General features: G+C 37.7%; 1 protein-coding gene across 3 annotated transcripts; it reads left to right on the top strand.

The window, feature by feature from the left end:
* The first annotated feature begins 11,082 nt into the window (after positions 1–11,082).
* LOC122282695 (tryptophan aminotransferase-related protein 2-like) lies at positions 11,083–17,549 on the top strand. Of its 3 annotated transcripts, none has more exons than XM_043094676.1 (6): positions 11,083–12,403; positions 14,030–14,333; positions 15,591–15,871; positions 16,080–16,387; positions 16,498–16,699; positions 17,339–17,549. In XM_043094676.1, the coding sequence occupies exons 1-5, from the start codon at positions 12,156–12,158 to the stop codon at positions 16,680–16,682; spliced, it is 1,326 nt and encodes a 441-aa protein (XP_042950610.1). In that variant the 5' UTR covers positions 11,083–12,155; the 3' UTR covers positions 16,683–16,699; positions 17,339–17,549. The 3 variants fall into 3 exon arrangements, with proteins under 3 accessions (XP_042950610.1, XP_042950609.1, XP_042950608.1); XM_043094675.1 differs by having other exon boundaries at positions 16,498–16,712; XM_043094674.1 differs by lacking the exon at positions 17,339–17,549 and having other exon boundaries at positions 16,498–16,851.
* The last annotated feature ends 3,332 nt before the right edge of the window (positions 17,550–20,881 follow it).

Here is a 20,881-nt window from a genome sequence, read left to right as displayed (position 1 = left end):
TGTGTCGAATGCCCTATTGGTGTATCGTTCACCAGCTTGTAATTGAAGACACATTTTGAGCAAGGCTTTTGGTTTTGAGACGCTTGTTTGTGTTTATGTTGTGATTAACTATAATATTGTCCTAGTGGGAGATTGTTATATTTATTTATAATGGACTAGCATTATAATTTAATCTCATAATGGGATGGGTCATTTTATAGACACATGGAAGCCCCTACTCTCACCTCACTTAAATAGAACTAGCCTATTGAGTTTTATGTATGTTCTACTGGCCATTTCTCTTCTCTTTGACAAATAAGGTGGCTTAGGACATGGAGTGAGACACTCAGACATAAGGGGCAGGGAGTAGTATTACTCCATTGAAACAAAATTCTCTTCTCTTTTGAAAGAACTCTAAAGTTTCATGGAAAATCCATCACAAGTGATTGGAGATATATTTGCTAGTTAATTTTCTTCACAGATTTGATAAGAAATTTTAGTGATCTCGGATTTATTCAAAATCCAACAAAACATAGATTGTGACCATGAATAATAGTTGTTGGTAGTTAATTTCTCACTAACTAAAAGAAAACCAGGATGATCAACAATTGTGAGAAAATACGGGCTATGAGGATCGGATTCAACATTAGCAACGGAAGAATTAGTAGGAATGAGATCAGCCATGATCGAAAGAAAACAGATGGAGAGTATCTAATTTTTTTCTGATACCATGTCAAAATACTCTAATTTTTAGAGAAAAGTAATTCACTTGTATATATTGAATTGTATTATTACAAAATTGCTTTACATACAAAGCTAAAGTAGGTTAAAGTAACCTGACAACTATATTGACTAACACTTTAAATAGAAAGATAACTAACTTCTTATATATACACATGTGAAATAAAGATAGTCTTATGTATTCCAAGTTGCAATAGGTGGAGCTGGATTTGCTGGCAGTGATTCAGGATGACACAGCTGGTTTACAGCACTACCCAAGCATCAACAATTGGGAGACTCAGGCCGTGCCACCTGGGTCTCGCGTGTTGGGAGCTGTTCTGACACAGAGACGATTCTAAATAAAGGAGGGACGAAATTTAACGTGGTTCGACAATTGCCTACGTCCACAGCTGCTGTAATTTCACTATGAAATAATTTTTACAGAAATCTCTCTCTCACCCACTTTGATGCACTTCTCTGCTGCACTCTCCACACACTCTGTCTGTACACACACGCAGCACACACTCTGTTTTCTCTCAGCTGCACACACTCTCCTCACACTTAAGCTCTCCTATTTATAGGAGAGCAGATCACTACGTTGCAGCAATTTGCTGCATGATGCTTGGGGAGGTGCCTAACAATACAAAAGAGCAAACGGTGCAACGGTGCATTCGGTGTCTTTCGGTGCATACTGTTCACTGTTTTTGTCTCCACTGCAACAATCTCCCACTTGGAGACAAATGAGTCTACATATCTTCATAGCAACTATCACAGCAACTTCAAGTCATGCCTTTAAGTACGAAGTCCAACTGAAGCTATACACAGCTTCAGTTTGTCAGCAGTAACTACTTTTGTGAACATGTCTGCTGGGTTCTCTGTTCCTCGAATCTTCTCAAGTATCAGCTGTCCACTATCGAGAAGAGATCGGATAAAATGATATCGCAACTGTATGTGTTTTGTTCTGGAATGAAAGGCTGGATTCTTTGCAACAAAAATAGCACTCTGACTATCACTGTGCAGAATGCCTTTTTCATTCTTCTTTCCCAATTCCTCCAAGAGTGACTGCAACCAAACCATTTCCTTCCCTGCTTCAGTTATAGCAACGTATTCCGCTTCTGTAGTTGAGAGAGCAACAATCTTCTGTAACTTAGAAGCCCACGATACAGCTGTATCACCCAGCGTATACATAAATCCAGTAGTACTTTTTCTGCTGTCAACGTCACCTGCTAAATCAGCATCTACATATCCCTGTAATTTTAAACCTGCTTTTGTAAAGCATAGTGACGTATCTGAAGAGCCTTGTAGATATCTTAAAATCCACTTGACTGCTTCCCAATGCTGCTTTCTTGGATTACTCATGTACCTGCTCACAGCTCCCACTGCTTGTGCAATATCTGGCCTTGTACAGACCATGACGTACATAAGACTACCAATAGCAGATGCATAGGGTATTCTGTCCATGCATTCTTGCTCTTCCTTCGTCTTTGGCGACTGATCCTTAGTTAGTCGAAAGTGACTAGCTAAGGGTGTGCTCACTGGTTTCGCCTTGTCCATGTTAAATCTTCTGAGCACATTCTTTACATACTCCTCCTGGGAGAGCTTGAGAGTCTCATTAGACCTGTCTCTAATAATTCTCATACCAAGGATTTGTTTTGCAGCACCCAAATCCTTCATCTCAAACCGCTTTGACAACTGCTTCTTCAGTTCATTGATTTCCTCGATGCTTAACCCTGCAACGAGCATATCATCCACATACAACAGTAGGATAATATAAGAGTTGTCAAAGTTCTTCATATAGCAACAATGGTCAGCCTGCAGTCTTGTAAATTCATTACTACACATGAAGTTGTCAAACTTCCGGTACCATTGTCGTGGAGCTTGTTTTAGGCCATACAAGCTTTTCTTTAGTTTGCAAACTAGATTCTCTTTTCCCTTCACTGAGAATCCTTGTGGCTGGTGCATATAGATGTCTTCCTCCAAATCACCATGAAGGAATACAGTCTTCACATCTAACTGCTCAAGATGTAGATTCTCTGCAGCCACAATTGCCAAAACTAGCCTGATCGTTGTCAATTTTACAACTGGAGAGAAAATATATGTGTAGTCGACACCTTCCTTTTGTTGAAACCCCTTCACGACCATTCTGGCTTTGTAGCGCTTGCTACCATTATGCTCTTCCTTAATTCTGTACACCCATTTATGGTGCAAAGCCTTCTTGCCTTTTGGAAGTTTAGTTAGCTCCCATGTCTGATTTGACATCAGTGACTCCATCTCATCTTGCATGGCTTTCTCCCACTTGATCGAATCTTCAATTCGTAGAGCTTCATCATAACTTTCCGGTTCACCACTATCTATTAGCAAGATGTAGTATAGAGATGGTGAGAACTGCTGTGGTGGCTTAATTGTTCTTGAAGATCTTCGAATAACATGAGTGGTGTACGTTGTTCGATCTGTGTATCATCATTTTCTTGATCCTCGTTCTGATCAGTGTTGACTCGAGTAACATCAAAATCAACAACCTCAGGTTTCTTTGGCTGTTCCTCAGATTCAGCTTGTGACTTAGCTTTGTACAGAATCTGCTCATTAAATATCACATTTCTACTTCTGATGATTTTGCGATTTTTATCATCCCAAAATCGATAGCCAAATTCTTCATCACCATAACCGATGAAAAAACATTTTCTAGATTTGGCTTCTAACTTGTTACGATCAGTAGAATCTATGTGAACATATGATAAACAACCAAAAAATTCCAAATGGGAAATATTTACCTTCTTTCCGCTCCAGACTTTCTCTGGTAAATCGAACTTTAAGGGAACTGAAGGTCCCCGATTAATCAAATAGGCTGCAGTGTTAATTGCATCAGCCCAAAAACATTCAGGCAATCCTGAATTTAGCCTCATGCTTCTGGCACGTTCATTGAGAGTTCTATTCATGCGTTCAGCTACGCCACTCTGCTGCGGTGTCCCGGGAATAGTCTTCTGAAATCTAATCCCTTTTGTAGCATAGAATTCTTTGAACCCTCCGTCGATGTACTCTCCTCCATTGTCTGACCTCAGACATTTTAACTTCAAGCCTGTTTCATTTTCAACCATGACTTTCCACTTCTTGAAAGTATCAAATGTGTCAGATTTATTTTTCAAAAAATAAACCCATACTTTCCTGCTTGAGTCATCAATAAATGAAACATAGTACCGCAATCCTCCAAGAGAAGCGACTGGGGATGGCCCCCACAAATCTGTGCGTACCAACTCCAACTTTGTAGATTTTGGAGTTCTACCATTTTTCAGGAAACTAACCTTTTCTGCTTCCCAAAAATGCAACCTTCACACATGTCAAAATCAGTTGATTCCAACTTTGGTAACTTCCCCTTGGATAATAGTACTTTCATTCCTTTCTCACTCATATGACCAAGCCTTTGATGCCATAGGTTGGCATTTGCATCAGCAATTGCAATAGTATCTCTAATACTTGAAGTCATGTATAGAGTACCTGTTTTTGTGCCTCGAGCTACTACCATAGCTCCTTTTGTTATCTTCCACGTGCCACCGGTAAATAGTACCGAATGCCCATCAGCATCAAGTTGTCCTACAGAAATCAGGTTCCTCATGAGTTTAGGAACATGTCGCACCTTCTGTAGCAACCATGCACTTCCATTGGGCAAATTGATAGGTACATCTCCCATGCCTTTGATTTCCAGCGTTTCACCATCTGCTAAGTACACCTTCCCAAAATTACCAGTGACATAATTCTGCATGATTTCTCTATGTGCTGTAGTGTGGAACGAGGCTCCTGAATCTAACACCCAAGATTCAATTTGGTTGTCGACTGAAAGGAGTAAGGCATCTTGGAGATCTTCTGTTGTGGCATTAACAGAGTCATGCTCATTCTTCTTCTTTGCTTCCTTGCAATTATTTTTGAAGTGGCCAATTTTGCCACAATTCCAGCACTGTACTTGTTTTCCGGACCTAGATTTACTTCTGCCTCTTCGGGATTTCGATCTGCCCCGATTTGAACTTCTACTAGCTCCTCTACCTCTCGTCTTGAGGTTTAAGGCAGAACTGGAAGTTGATGCTTCTCCTGTATCTCTTCTGCGAACTTCCTCGCTAAGAATATGGTCCCGGATATCTTGATACTTCATCTTTTTTTTGCCATAAGAATTGCTAACAGCTGTTCTCATGGCCTCCCAGCTTTTTGGCAATTGAGCTAGAGCAATCAGTGCACGTATTTCATCATCAAATTCAATCCCCACTGAAGCTAATTGATTGATGATGGTGTTGAACTCATTCAGATGCTGAATAACTGGAGTTCCTTCTGCCATTCTCAAGTAGAATAGCTTGTACATCAAATGCACTTTGTTATTGGCTGATAGCTGCTCGTACATGTCCGATAGAGCTTTCATCAAATCCGCTGTGGTCTTTTCCTTTCCCACATTGTGTGCAACTGATCTTGACAATGTTAGTCGAATGACTCCCAACACTTGTCTATCAAGGAAACTCCAATCTTCATTGCTCATGTCATCTGGCTTTCTTCCTAGGAGTAGAAGATGTAGTTTCTTCCCATAGAGATAATTCTCTATCTGCATTCTCCAGTAGGCAAAGTCTGTACCGTCAAATTTCTCGATACCAACACCTTTAGCTTCTTCTCCAGCCATAATTTTACAAATGAGTTCAAATTCAAACAAACAAAGATCACCGTTGCGTCCGAAACACTCGAATTAGCTGGAAACGAGTCCGGAATGATCCAAATAGTTTGTTAGCACTATTTGATCGTCGCGATGGAACTCCAACTGGCGTGATCTAGCCCAAAATGATCTGCAACACGTGGATGGTTCAGATCCAATGTACTGATGCCGAATCTCAAAATTTTGATCGTACGGATGAGTCTGGAATGATCCAAATAATTGGAAAGCACTATTTGATCGTCGAAATCGGACTCCGAATGGCTTAGATCTAGCCAAAAACATATCTGAAAAACGGACGGTTCTGATCTGTCTGGCGCGTGAGATACACGCGCTGCACAGTGCGCGTGGGCAAATGCATGGGCGCGTGTAATACACGCGCTACAGTACTGTGGCGCGTGGGGGAGAGTGAGGCGCGTGTGCAACACGCGTCGAACCTCTGTAGGGCGCGTGGGGGCGCATGGGCGCGTGTCCTTCACGCGTCTTCAACCTCTGGAGCGCGTGAGGGCACGTGTACTTCACGTGTCTTCAACCTCCGGCGTGCGTGGGGGAGCGTGGGTTGCAGCAGATGCACGCGCCGATCTTCTAGGGGCGCGTGTAGGCTCGTCCGAACTTCGTTTTCGATTCCGTTTGCGGCAACGGATTCGTCTCGACACGAGGAACACCGTGGAGTTGTCAAAAATTGATTTTGAACAACTTAAATTTTCAGACAGCACGAACCAGTGCTCTGATACCAGTTGTTGGGAGCTGTTCTAACACAGAGACGATTCTAAATAAAGGAGGGACGAAATTTAACGTGGTTCGGCAATTGCCTACATCCACAGCTGCTGTAATTTCACTATGGAATAATTTTTACAGAAATCTCTCTCTCACCCACTTTGATGCACTTCTCTGCTGCACTCTCCACACACTCTGTCTGTACACACACGCAGCACACACTCTGTTTTCTCTCAACTGCACACACTCTCCTCACACTTAAGCTCTCCTATTTATAGGAGAGCAGATCACTACGTTGCAGCAATTTGCTGCATGATGCTTGGGGAGGTGCCTAACAATACAAAAAAGCAAACGGTGCAACGGTGCATTCGATATCTTTCAGTGCATACTGTTCACTGTTTTTGTCTCCACCTGTAACATCGCGGGCCAAGCTGTGGCGCCTTGGTCGCCCAGGCAGGCCTTGTGACCCAGACTGCGTTAATGCTCAGGTCAAGCATGCACTATTGCTAACTGTGGAAATATTACCGCATGCACTACAAGTGGCCTCTAGTTTGGATGAGCGAGGAACAGGTTCGATCCGGTGTGACGGGAGACAGAATACCAACCGGAGATAATGTCGTCAAAGGTTGTAGCAATGGGATTCGGTAGGGACTGGATTGGTGAGAACAACAGTAAGGAAATTGACAGACATTGGGCAATCAGTGGAACTTAACGTGGTGCTTGATATGCTAATGAATAATCGAGAAGCAGGGAGGGGGACAGAGTGGTAGGTTTGACAGATGATGTATGTTTGATATGCTAATGAATAATCGAGAAGTAGCGAGGGGGACAGAGCGGTGGGTTTGGCAGATTATGTATGTTGTTGCCTACAATGTTTGGTTGGATTTATTTCTGCAGATGATGTGGAACCATTAACCATATCCTCCGTATCAATACATCGTTTCATTGAAAGGTCTTTCACACCCACTTCCTTTTTGGTTACTACGTAAATTAAAATGTATTCGTATTATCGTATATATTTATGTTGGTGAATGTAGGTGCTTACTTTTCAGTTCCTCATGGGTTCGATCAGGGTGGCTTCAAAGTTTCTGAGCGTTTAAACTTCTGTTTGTCGACAAAAGTGAACTACTTTTGGAGGCCGAAAGTTCTCTTGTCAATTGGAATGGTGTCTTGTCTTCATCAGCGCCCCATACGAAACCCTTTACGGTCAACAAGGATCATTTGTCATGAAAGCTGCTAATCAACTGCATATATATGATATCTATTTCACAAACTGTGCTTATGTAGGAAAGGGATACCAGGATGATTTGTCCTACATGCATAGACACCTGTAAATCTTGCAGAAGACCTATGGAAAATCGGTGTTTCCTTCCAAGGATATGTTGTATATTATGATATGAAAGCCCATATCAAATTCATGAATCTGAAGAGTGCCGTGAATCTTGCTGGTAACTTTAATGGATCTGTTGTTTGCTTTTTGGGGCTATGTATTGATTTGATGGGCTTGGACAGGTGTCGTTTTTGTGCATTGATTTTAGAGGGACCCTCGGGATTCAAGCACCCACGAGTCATCACTCTTCTTCACATGTTACCTCTTTTACAGTAGGGGCTTGACTAGAATGAATCCTAGGCTGTTTGAACAACTTTTAGTTATTATAGAATGATAATTGAAAATTCCGTTCATCATCTATCTATTTCATTGTAAGATATTATAATAATTAAGATATAAATGTATGAAACTCTTAAGAAAATTGAGCCAAATTCCTAGGGGTGAACCTTCGAGATTAGTCGGGATATTATTCTTCCGTAATACTGTCAACTTCTTTATATTTTTAAAAGAAAAAAAAAACAACAATCTCATTGTAATTAGATTGCAAGGATTTTTTAAAGGAAAATGCTCTGTCCACCGAGAGCATCCACCGAAGAAAGTCGCTGAATTGATATTTTCTTTAATGGTTAAAGAAATATTCTTTTAATAAATTTATATTTTTTTAATTTTAATATATATTTATATTAGGTGACCACTCTCACCGGATGTAGCATCATCCTTTTATTCTAAAGTGGTTTAGTCAAAACTGACGTTTTGCAACCCCATTATGCTCTCGCCTTATCATCTGACAAAAGGCCCACTTCAACGTAATTGGGTATATGTTGCAACGTGACAAGGACCATCTCCTTAATGTGTGTGTCGCAGTGCACCCTCGTGAAACAGAGACCCTTTCTTTCTTCTCATATAAAAAGGACCACTTCAATCAAGAGGCAGAAAAAGACCAGCTGCCTTGAAGGCAAGCATGCTCATGAGCCCTCAAAAGCTCAAAACCAAAGTCCTAAATCCTCTCGAGATAACCATAACTGAGCTCTCAAAAACACACACTTCCATGGTCCCTGGGGTTTTAATTCTTAACAAATTTGCTTTGTCCGAGTGCTGATTTTGTGGACCCTAAATCAGCTGGAGGTCCACACTATTTATGCTTAAGGAATTATACGTATCATCCCTCTCAACTTTATTCTTTGTTTGGTTTCTAAATAAACATCTTGTTAAGAGTCTGATGAACTGATAGTATATGATCTGATTTTTCAAATAAAAAATCAGACTCATACTCCCTCTGTATATTTATTGAAAAATGACAAAACTCTAGCTAAAATCCATCATCACCAATGTTCTACTCTTTTTGCTTAGATGAAAACGAAATGTTTTGATTTTCTTTTCACATGAAGCACACACCATTTCTCCTCTATTTAAAAAAAAGTTGAGATCCAAGTGCATACATGTGGTGAGAAAATAAAGGGATAAACAACAATTTGTCATGATTACATTAAGTTTGTCAACCTCACTCCATTTGGGTTGACCATTGATACAAACGATTATGCTAATCATTTTGGTAAATTATGTTATATTAATAAGAAAAGCTAAACCCACCAAGGATCCATTTTGAGAATGGGTTTCAATACAAAACCTTTTTATTTAACGATTAAAGAATTAATTTTTAATAATATTGTGATTTTTTTTTAAATATTTAAGGATATGAAACAAATAAATAATAAAATAAAAAAAGACCAAATAATCTTGTGAGAGTCATTCTCGGTGGGTGTAGCACGACTCTATCACAAGAGCCCTTCTCGGTGGGTGTAACATGGCTCTATATTGATACATTAATAGGTTTGCCCATTTTGCCAAAAACTTTTTCCTAATTGAGGCCACCACTTCTTGTTAATGCCTCAACCTACCCAATTAGTGAATTATGTTGTGTGCATGACTTGAATAAAAAAACACTAAAAAAGTCAATGGCCTTTTGGCTCACGTGATATTGGAGGTGGAAATCCCCAAATTCTCGATGCCTAGAAAAAGAAATTTTTGACTAGAACCAAAAAAAAATCTTGGTGTTGCCTTCATGTAATCCACCACTTGACCAATTTTACAACATATCATGTATATCTCAACATGTACAAAAGAGTTAAAATGTCAATTTTAATAATGATCACTATATTTTTTTTTCCAATGAAGGAGTATTAGTTTATTAAGTGATATATGTTATTAATCATGAGATAAAATATATGTGTAAGTATATTTATTGACGAATAATTCTGTTTGAAGGGCTTTACGTTACATATCATTTACATGATATAATTTAGATAATAAATTTTAAAATTTAAATTATATAAACTAAATTATATCACTTGAATAATGTGCCGTGTGAAAACCTTCAAATAACATTGCTTGATACATTCAATACATAGACTTTCATATATGTTAGACACTAGTGGAGGCATGTTGCACCAAAATTTTTGAAATTATATAATAACTCTTAGATTTTATGCATAATTATACAAATATAGAAAATGACCTAAAAAAAAAATTATAATCTCCATATGCTCTCTAATTTTTTTTTTTTTGTTTTTTGAAAATTTCAATATATTCAGAAATGTCTCTTTCCAATTTTTTTACAGTCCCAATTTTTTTTTTAATTTCTATATATTATCTACTTTTAAGGATATGTCTTTTCTAAAATTAAAATTAAAATTAAAATTAGGAGAAATAATAAACTTATTAATATAGATTTTAAAGTTTTTTATTATACAATATTGAGTTTCTTAACAAAGTAAAAATATAAGAAAAATTATTTAAAATTGATGATCTATATGAAAAGTAATTTATAGTTATGCTTTTATAATTTTTCAATCTATTTTTAATTTCTATAAGATAATTGACGTTTGCAGTTCTAAGATTATGTGCAAGTTCCATCTACTCATTTTGAAAAAATGTAGATAAATCTAAAATTTACATGATTTTTTTTTTTTTAATGTTGAACTCTATATTTTTTTTAAAGGGAGTATGTAGAGTTTGAATAATCTGTATTTAACCTTACTTTTTGAGAAAATCTTTTGATCGGTACATTTGATGTTGGGCTGAAATGGATAATAGCAAGGGCGATCGAACTTCCATCTGGTGGCAGCAGCGTTGGATGGAGTGGGGGCGTGTGGCTGGGTGAAATGTTGAGTGAAAATATGTTAAGGAATTTTTAAGGGAGAAAAAATTTGTGTATCAATTTAATGTGATTAATTAAAAAATAAATTATATTAAAAATAATATTAATTTAAATTTTAAATATAAATGAATAAGTAATTTATTTATAGGTAACAAAAATTTTTTTAAAATAAATTCTGAATGGGCGGTCCTCATATAATGTTTTACTATATTAATAACGTGGCAGAGTGAAGCTGGTTTCCCCTAAATAACAAGAGAAAAAACGTGTATTTTATGATTATTACTATGTCTTTTACGACTTGGAGCAGGTTGCACCGCTCCAAGGCAGTTTACCAGAAAACGAGTCTCTCTCACCAGTTTGTGATTATTACTATGACACCATCTCTTTCTGTTTTGGTTCCCAGTCCAAATCAAAAACTCCAATATGTTCACGGCTCAAAAACGATAAAGATCTTATTATCTAAGAGATCGGAAAGAAAATTTTAGCCAAAAAAACAGAAAATGTTTAGAGAGAAAAGAAAGGAAAGATAAAAGGAGGAAGAGAGAAAAAGAAAAGAAAAGAAAAGAAAAGCATACTGAGAAGTAGTGTCAGAGGATGAGAGCGGGTTTTTATTTTTTATTTTTTTTAAAGTCCTGCTCTACCTTTTTCTCGCACGCCCATGACGGTAGATATATATAGTACCTGTTTTCTCAAACTTTAAAATGGAACAGTGAATCTTCGCCTCAGTGGGGAGGGTAGTGTTTCCAGGTCTAGTCATCTACCATTGGAAAGCTGCAATTTTCTCGGAAAATCGTAGTGGGATTTCTTGGTTCCTGATAAAATCTTCTGTCGGAGAGTATTCCAAGAGGTGCTCCAGAACCTCTCGGCGCAGTTCAACTTCTCCACAACTTGTCTGTTCTGGGTATTTTTGCTATAAAAAAAAAAATGCCAATGTATGAAGATTTGGGATTAAAGCTTTTTTCTTTGTTTTTCTCTATCATTTTGTGAATTTTCTCTGAACCACGTGAGAAAGCTTTAAAAATATTATGGTGGCAATAGGCTTTCTGTCAGCATGTCGGGGATTCCCGCGATTTTCTTTATTTTTGGCTACCATTGAAAATACTTGAAGGTATGGAGATCTTTTCGCGCGATTTTCTTTTGGCAACCATTGAAAATACTTGAAGGTATGGAGATCTTTACGGGGTAGATCAAAATTCACAATTAGACCCGTGAAAATTCCATGCACAAGGGCTCTTGAAGCCATATGAGAGATTGGCCATTCCTTTCCGAGTCCTTCCAAAAGTCCCAAAACAGTCTGTCTTCTAGTTCTTCCAAAAAGTCTTTGTTTCACAGTTTTCTAAATATTGCTTCTAATTTCAGTTTCTTGAACTTACTTGGGTCAGACTCAGAGAATCTGTAACGCTCACCACCAACCTTTTCTGCATGCATTAACTCCTCCACCATCCATTTGTCACTCCTATTTTTGTCCTTCAGCCTTGCATTTATTCAGAACAAGCTCTCGTAGCGGTGGATGCCCAGTACTCTGTTTTCCTAGACGGATTTTCTTTCAATACCCTGTTTCTTCTAATTCCATGGCTATAAAAATCACTAGTGTTTTCTCAATGAGGCACTTGTTCCTGCTTTCTCTGGCTATGAATGTCAGCTTGATCTTGAGGACCATGTACGAGAGGGAACATGGCCTTAACTGGCTCTGTTTCGAAGCTCCGAATGGCCATCTTTCCCAGAGGACGCGTCTATCATTGTCATCTTCCTCGACCTCGGCAACCACTACTCCAATTGACGCTCAACCTGGTGGGGACTCGATTATCAATCTCGCTCGGTAAGTGCATGAATATATATATATATATATATATATAAATATATATATTTTTCCCCTGAAGTTTCATTTTTCTTTTCGGGTCCTTGAAACTATCTTTTTCTTCCCCGAGTCTTGAGAAGAAAGAAAATAAAAAAGATTGAATTTTTTTTCGACAAGAAAATAAAAAAAAAGGCCATGGGCATTGTTGTTATTTCGACAGCCAGAATTGCCCAGCTTTTGAGATGGGGAAGTATTAGGTAAGCAATTATGGAATCTCAAATCTAAGGGGTCCTTGATTGATATGTCAGAAATCTGGAATGATGCCAGTGATATCCCTCAAATATTAATGGGGGTAATTGGTATTTTCTTTTATTTTTTTTCTAGACATCTTTAATCTATATGGTCCTTCTGCTACCTCTCTGGACGTTGTCCAGGAGTAAGTAGTAAGTACTATGAGACTAGGCTAATGACGATAAACTATAATTATTTTATGAAATCTTATTTCATTTAAAATGTGGTTGTGTAAGTACAAATATATAGAGTTATGAATTTATCAATTTCTTAAAGGGCTGTGGAATTTGCCAGCGTAGATAGATTGTAGACAAGGACAGGTCTTTTGTCGGTTGGGATTTTTCCATGGTGGATGGTGAGGGTGTGGGGAGGCCCCTTTGCAACTCAATGACTCTGTTTTTGTCATTTCTCTGCTCCAAAGTCTAAGGGGTTGCTGGTGCTGGTGCAGGTGCAGTTGCTATTGCTAGATCATCAGTTGCACCATAGGTTTAGTGCTCACTGACATTTGACCGACACGTCATTATATGTACCTAAGTTGTGGACCTTCAATTGCACAAAATTAACATTTTAATAGGATGTCGGAGACCCGCAAGGTGCATGTCAAAGGCACTATCGTGACCTTGGAAGTAGATGCAGACTGCAATGCATGCTTGTGGGAGCCATCTGGCTTTGTGCACACAGCATTCATATGGAACTAAAGTGCCCCGTGGCTGTCTGAGATCTAAAGAACTTTTAAGCCGCCCACGATTTTCTTTTAGTCCTATATGGGGAAAAAAATCCCTGGATTTAACCCTTTGTGGTGTTTTCTGTAGATATAACCTATATCTCTTGGTTTTAACCTGTTGGCACATATATAGCAGCATATTCATCCAACCCATGTTGATATGAGTACTTTCTAATCATCGATCTGCTGAGTGCTGATTTATAGAGACCCACTAATACTATGCTGCCTTCCCCATTCCTACCTACCCCATGCAAATGTAGAAATCTCTGAGACACTATACCTCTACCCCCCACTTCTTGCAGTTGCCACTTTTTAACATTTTCTGACTTCTTTTCTCCTGTTAATGACCGTTTCTACAAGTTTTAAGATGCCTTCTACTTTTTCCTTGCTAACAAACGCTATATAATATTTTTGTTGTGCAGCTGACTTCATTTGTTTTCTATTTTGATGCATACTTAATTTGTTAGCTATTTGAAAACTTGTGCTGTATCAAATATCATTCATTTTCTTATATGCAACATGATAAATAAACTATTACCCAGTGAGGACAGTAGTATGATGAATATGATGACCAACACTGTACTTAAGAAAGATGCTATTTTAATTTTATAATGCTTGTTTCTCTTCAATAGGGGTGACCCGATCATGTTCGAAAGATACTGGCGACAAATGGGAGACAGAGCCACAGTTGTGATCCCAGGGTGGCAATATATAAGCTACTTCTCTGATGTGACCAACATTTGCTGGTTTTTGGAGCCTGAGTTTGCCAAAGAGGTGGTCCGGGTGCACAGAGTGGTGGGAAATGCTGTGACTGAAGGTCGTCACATTGTCGTTGGTACAGGTTCATCTCAGCTATATTTGGCTGCTCTGTTTGCTCTCTCTCCCCACAATGCATCTGAACCAATTAGCGTGGTGTCTCAAGCTCCATACTACTCGGTGAGTGTTGTATTGTTAATTCAATAGTAATATGTCATTATGCTTGTTAAAGAATCCAATTAGCAAACAGAAGGGAAGGTTTATTCCTATATTTTTTTATGTGATCTCTTTACAAGTGCGCATGATTATATTCCTTTTTTGGAACTTCTTTGCAGTAATGGAATAATATAATAATATGGTTGACCTTGTCCAACATATTGCCTGAAATATTGGTCGTAGCATGCCATTTTTTTTCTCTTGCACTACCACAATTTTCACCACTTTAATTTAATATTAGACTTTGGCATCTCAATTATTTTCTGCACTATGTGTTGTACCACTTCATTTATGCTTGTCTACCTTCTGTTCCCTCATCCTTGCACCATCGCATGATCACACAGGACCCAATTCCAATAAGCCCTTACAAATGCACATGGAGACTGCATATGTGCATGTGCCAAACTGGATAGGATGAACCTTGTTGAAATCCATCTTTGAATTAGTTGTTCAAATACTAATTGTACTTTAAAAAAATATCAAAAGAAAGAATTCCTTAGTTGTACTTTAACCTCAAATTACCCCTCATCAATTAATGGAAAGTATATAAACTCTATTGCGTATAAATCCATCTATAGGGTCTTACCCAAACAAACAAAAAGTCCCATCTATAGGGTTTGGTGTGTTCTGTCATGTGCACTGTCTGCTATCTACTTAAAGTAACATGTTTGATATGGATAACTGAATAGGGAACATTGCATCGGTATCACTTTGTTTGATTATTCTGGTGTCCTATCCACATACATGGAACTACATAATGGACAAATCAAGTCCATATCTTTTTCATTTATGTTAGCCCAATAAGAAGCAAGATGCTGGCAGATTTTGGAGTAAGGTATAAACAATAATGTTAATTAGACTACCTTGTATTCCGGACCATTTTGGAGTAAAGTGTAAACAATAATCTTAATTAGATAACATTAGACACAGATATATTCTTGTGTACCATCTTCTTTCTTCTGTCTCTTGGATTCAATCGATTTGAATTTAGTGACCTGGAGCCACTAAACATTTGTAATAATAGCCTCTTCTGGACTATAGAATACTAAAGAAGAGGACTTTCTGTATTTTCCTAAAGATACCAGCTTTATTTCTTGGTATTATGCATTGGTGAAAAATCTTCATTTGTGCAGATGATGAGAAAAATAATATGTTCATTTTTTCTTTTCTTCCTTCTAAACCTAAGAATTAGTTTATGGTTAACTTGGGAGTTCCTTGCAGTCCTACCCATCTATGACGGATTGCCTCAAGTCAGGCCTATACAAATGGGTGGGAGATGCACAGAGCTTCAATAAGGAGGGGCCTTATATCGAACTTGTCACTTCCCCCAACAACCCCGATGGCAATGTGAGGAGATCCGTGGTCAACAAAAGTGACGGGATATTGGTTCATGACCTTGCCTACTACTGGCCACAATATACTCCAATATCTTCCCCCGTGGACCATGAGATAATGCTATTCACTGTCTCAAAGAGCACCGGCCATGCAGGGATGCGAATTGGGTAAGCCAATTAGACGAAGATAATAATCCTGTTATCCGATGTATGATTTCTTCTAGTTCTATTATCTGACATTCAAGTCAAACACTTCTCAGACTATTCCTAACCATGTTGCAAGCTGTTTCTTACAAATTCCCCAAGGGGGTGATGGTAGTATGAAACTGTGTTCAAATGGTTCTATTTCTAAACTTATGATTTCTACATTTTCCAGTTGGGCTCTTGTTAAGGACCAAGAGGTTGCGAGAAGAATGACCACATTCATTGAGCTCAACACAATAGGCGTATCAAAGGATTCACAGCTCCGGGCAGCCAAGGTTCTCAAAGCTGTTTCTGATAGTTCTGAGCATGCTGCTGGCAACTTGGAAGAAGAGGAATCATTCTTCGAGTTCAGCTATCTGCTTTTGGCAGAGAGGTGGAAGCTGTTGAGAAAGGCGGTTGAGCACAGCGGAAGTTTTAGTCTACCTGAATTTCCTCCTGCTTTCTGCACTTTTTTGAATCGGGTGTCAGAGCCTCAACCTGGTAATAAAACTCAATCCACCAAGTGATCCTAGATGGATGCTTAATCATAAATTACTCTAGTAAGGTTGATGTCATCGAGTTGTACTCATATTCTTCAATATACTTCGCAGCTTTTGCTTGGATGAAATGTGAGGTTGATATAGAGGACTGCGAAAGCTTCTTACAAGGCCACAAGATATTAACTCGAGGGGGGAAGGAATTTGGGGTTAGTCCCAAGTATGTGAGGATCAGCATGCTTGATCGTGACGACAATTTCAATCTATTTGTGAAAAGGCTATCCACGATCCACTTATGATTTCCGTGGATCCCCTTGTGAGCAATTCATGTACATTAGAAAAAGAAAGCAATTTTCCAATTTATTTTTGTAATTATTAATTATTTCATGCTGCTCGATTCTTGTGGAATATGGTGACTCTGTTTAATTTATTTAACATATTATGAGGACAGAAATAATTAAGAGGAAACAATGCTACCCGGAATGGAATGTAACCAACATGACACTAATTTTGGTAAATCCATGTAAAGAACGTATCCTACTACCGGTTGTGATCGTTGACTTGTAAAGCGTTACTTGTAAAGCGTTACGTATGTGACACTTTCGATGCTTAAGTCAATAATAAGTGAGATCATAACCCAAGAATGCTTAATCAGATAATTTGAAAGTTGCTTGTTGCCTCTAAATAACATTGGATGAATATTATAATAGATCAACTTTTTACAATACTTAGTCATTAGAAGGCTTATTCTTGATGTATTGAAATTATCTAAACGCCACATCATTCATATTGATAAGCTGAGGGTTTATACTTTCCTAATAATCAAGGTAGCTTGAACTTGTATTAGACTATACGACTCCTTTTAAGTAGTTATCTTTTACAGATGATGGGCCTTAAATCCTATTTTGGACCAGACCAATATTAACTCGTTTACCTTTGTCCTTTGTGCATGCAGAAGGCAAAAGCCCCCTGGCTTGCTGATCGAGGAAAAGACGACGTTCATCTCATAATCTCCTTATGATCGATCTAACATTCTTGCCAATGCATTATCTTTGTTTTGTTTTGGATTGTAATTTTATAATAAAATATATTTTACTTTTTCAAACTCTTATCTGTCACACATTGTAAGTTCGAAAAATTAACAAAGAGAATATCAAATGTCTCTATGTATAGTGTAAGTGACAAATGGATGCATGCAGAGCGTACACGTACGTTGGTGTTGAGTGTTAAGGATTCTCTAAGCTGACAAGTACGCTTATGGTGTAATTTTAAGTAACTGATCAAAGTTGAAGGAGTACTTACAAAATCAAAAAATGGATCCAAAATTTGAAAGATTTCAAAGGCAGTTCTGAACTTTCGAATGACTCAAACCCAATAGAGAGAGAGAGAGAGAGAGAGAGAGAGAGAGAGAGAGAGAGAGAGAGAGAGAGAGATCAAAATTGATAACTGCTGATCTTATACTCCTGGTGTGGCGCCCCCAAATTCCGTTTGGGATCGGACGGACATTTGAAGCGTCGAGACATGCAACACAAGGTTACCTGCCCCCGTTCATGACATATAAGATGCAATATTCCTAACATGCATCTAACAATATGCAATATTCGCAGCGGATAAATTTTTTCTTTAGCAATACTATGCACCAAATTGAAAATATCCCAAATGCTTAAAACATACTTCATACATAAAAATCCATTGAACAACTAAGATCACAACACTAGTCCAAAATGGTTATGATCCAAAAAGTAGTAGAGATGCAACTCAATCGTACAAGTAGTAATTTACGTTAATTACTATATCAACATTTATGTCGCACCGTCACTTAGTCAACTGTGTCTAGTTGATCAGCTCCTGATTCTCCTTCAGGTCCTGTAACAAAATCTACCATTCGGGAGGAATGGTAGTTGAGACTACCAAAGTGAGATTTGATTACAAATCTCAGCAAGTTAACAAAAACCTTCCATACAGACTAATGATACATGTATGACAGTAAAAGTATAAATGCATAATCAAATTCATAAGTAATTAAAGCATAACTTAGCGTACAACATAGCATAATTGACATAGCTTAAATTGAATCATGAACTGAACTTGACTTGACATGAACTTGATCTGAAATTTGACTTAGCATGAACTTGCTCTGAAACTTGAATTAACATGAAAAATACATACTCCACAGTTGTTGTGGCCCCATGTATTCTACACAAACTTGACTTAACATGAAAAATACATACTCCACAGTTGTTGTGGTCCCATGTATTCTACGTGTAAATACATACTCCACAGTTGTTGTGGCCCCATGTATTCTACACAAACTTGACTTAACATGAAAAATACATACTCCACAGTTGTTGTGGCCCCATGTATTCTACGTGTAAATACATACTCCACAGTTGTTGTGGCCCCATGTATTCTACACAAACTTGACTTAACATGAAAAATACATACTCCACAGTTGTTGTGGCCCCATGTATTCTACGTGTAAATACATACTCCACAGTTGTTGTGACCCCATGTATTCTACACAAACTTGACTTAACATGAAAAATATATACTCCACAGTTGTTGTGGCCCCATGTATTCTACGTGTAAATACATACTCCACAGTTGTTGTGGCCCCATGTATTCTACACGAACTTGACTTAACATGAAAAATACATACTCCACAGTTGTTGTGGCCCCATGTATTCTACGTGTAAATACATACTCCACAGTTGTTGTGGCCCCATGTATTCTACGCATCACAATTGTAGTAAAATACATACTCCACAGTTGTTGTGGTCCCATGTATTCTACACAAACATAATGTACTCAAGATGAAACGTGACTTGAACATAACTTGAAATACATGACCAACTTGAGATAGAAACATTTCGTAACATGGCATAACATATAATAGACAACATATTTAACATGACATACTTGCAACAGTAAATATTACATGACTTGACATACATGTAATAGATGGCATACTTAGCATGACGTACTTGTAATGTACAGTAATACATAACAGAATATATTATGTAACAGATAAAAATTGATGACAGAATAAATTCTGTATAATAAACAATTACGTGATAACTTGGCGTGGCATGACATATATGATAACACACATACATACACTATAGTTCTTTTACTTAGCACACATACACAGTAGACTGCTAGTAAGTTAAAAGCTAACTTACCTCGATCTCCGCGTTTCTTATAAAACCTCAAGCGCGATCACGAGGAAAACAGCTTCGAAATGGGCATGCAAAAGAACTCCTAAAAGCTGTCCGAGAGAGAATGTTTGATATTCTTTTAAAGAAACGTGTAAATGAAGATAAGTTCGTGGGTGATGGCTGAAGATGCTTATGGAAGAGATAAGGGAGATGATAAGGCTGGAGTTGAGAGTTGAGTGTGGTTTTCTCCTACCTAAAATATCTATAAAATATTATCTCAAAATATTCTATCCAATAATATCTATAAAAATCAGTTCAATATATTTTCCAAATGTGGAGTAGACTTGGAAGAGTAAGGTGGCTAAAATCTTTCTATGTGTATTTTAAATCTCTATTCTTAAGATATTTTCCAAATGTGTATTTTGCTTAGGTGTCATGATCTCACACCTTGATTTCCTTCACAATTCCATCTAATGGTTTCTCTTTGTGCCAAGTATCTAATACTATTCATTATATGTGGTTAAGATCTTGCCAAGTGTCCAAATAAAATATCGCTATCCTAATTTGGACATTTCACACTATGATTTTGAAAACACTGCGCTCAGTACATTTACCGAGGTTACTATTCACTCCAAAAATAAACGTAATAAACTTAGTACTGAAAAATTCTAAATATTTAATTAAGCCTAGTGATGTAGACTATAATGTATTCTGACACTTTTAACTATCTCAAATAATTAAAATCGCATTTCTAGCACCATAGTGAGTGATAACACTAACTCTGTTGACAGGCTAAAATTTATGCGATTAGTCGATTCGTGTAAACTTACAGAGTTTTCACGAGGTTCCTAAAGTCAATAGAAATTCCTTAATTGAATTTCTAGCGGGCTGTTACACCTGGCTAGGTTTTAAATGTTGGAAATCACACAGACTTCTTCTCTAGAGATAATTACGACAAACATCAAGGAGAGAATCAAGGCTGATATCAAGGGAGCGATATACGGCAATGTAAAGAATCATAGATGTAGGAACTGATTTGTTCTAATTATATAATGTATAATCATCTTTCCTTGTATAGCATGTACAAATTTAATAGTGTCTGGAATGTTTACATACTTGTAAAGATTTCTATATAGAATCTCCTATGCCATATGCAATTTGCTGTGGTTTCCATTACTGTCTAAAATCTTCTCATGATATCAAGAGCTCTATAGGATTAACCTCCAATCGATCCTATGGCCTGAGACAACTCTTCTTCTACCCTTTCCTTGAACACCATGGTTCACATGGTAACAATAAAATTATCATCAACAAATTTTCTCCTCTGGCGTAGCCAAGTT

This window comes from Carya illinoinensis, chromosome 11, assembly GCF_018687715.1.
Source record: "Carya illinoinensis cultivar Pawnee chromosome 11, C.illinoinensisPawnee_v1, whole genome shotgun sequence".
Lineage (NCBI taxonomy): Eukaryota > Viridiplantae > Streptophyta > Magnoliopsida > Fagales > Juglandaceae > Carya > Carya illinoinensis.
The sequence above is the reverse complement of the archived record's forward strand: the minus strand, read 5'-3'. Positions and strand labels throughout refer to the sequence as shown.

Coding starts and splice junctions, on each gene's coding strand:
- LOC122282695 (XM_043094676.1), top strand. CDS start 12,156: ATGGCTATAAAAATCACTAGTGTTTTCTCAATGAGGCACTTGTTCCTG. Junction 12,404..14,029: donor TCGATTATCAATCTCGCTCG/GTAAGTGCATGA, acceptor TCTCTTCAATAG/GGGTGACCCGATCATGTTCG. Junction 15,872..16,079: donor CATGCAGGGATGCGAATTGG/GTAAGCCAATTA, acceptor TACATTTTCCAG/TTGGGCTCTTGTTAAGGACC.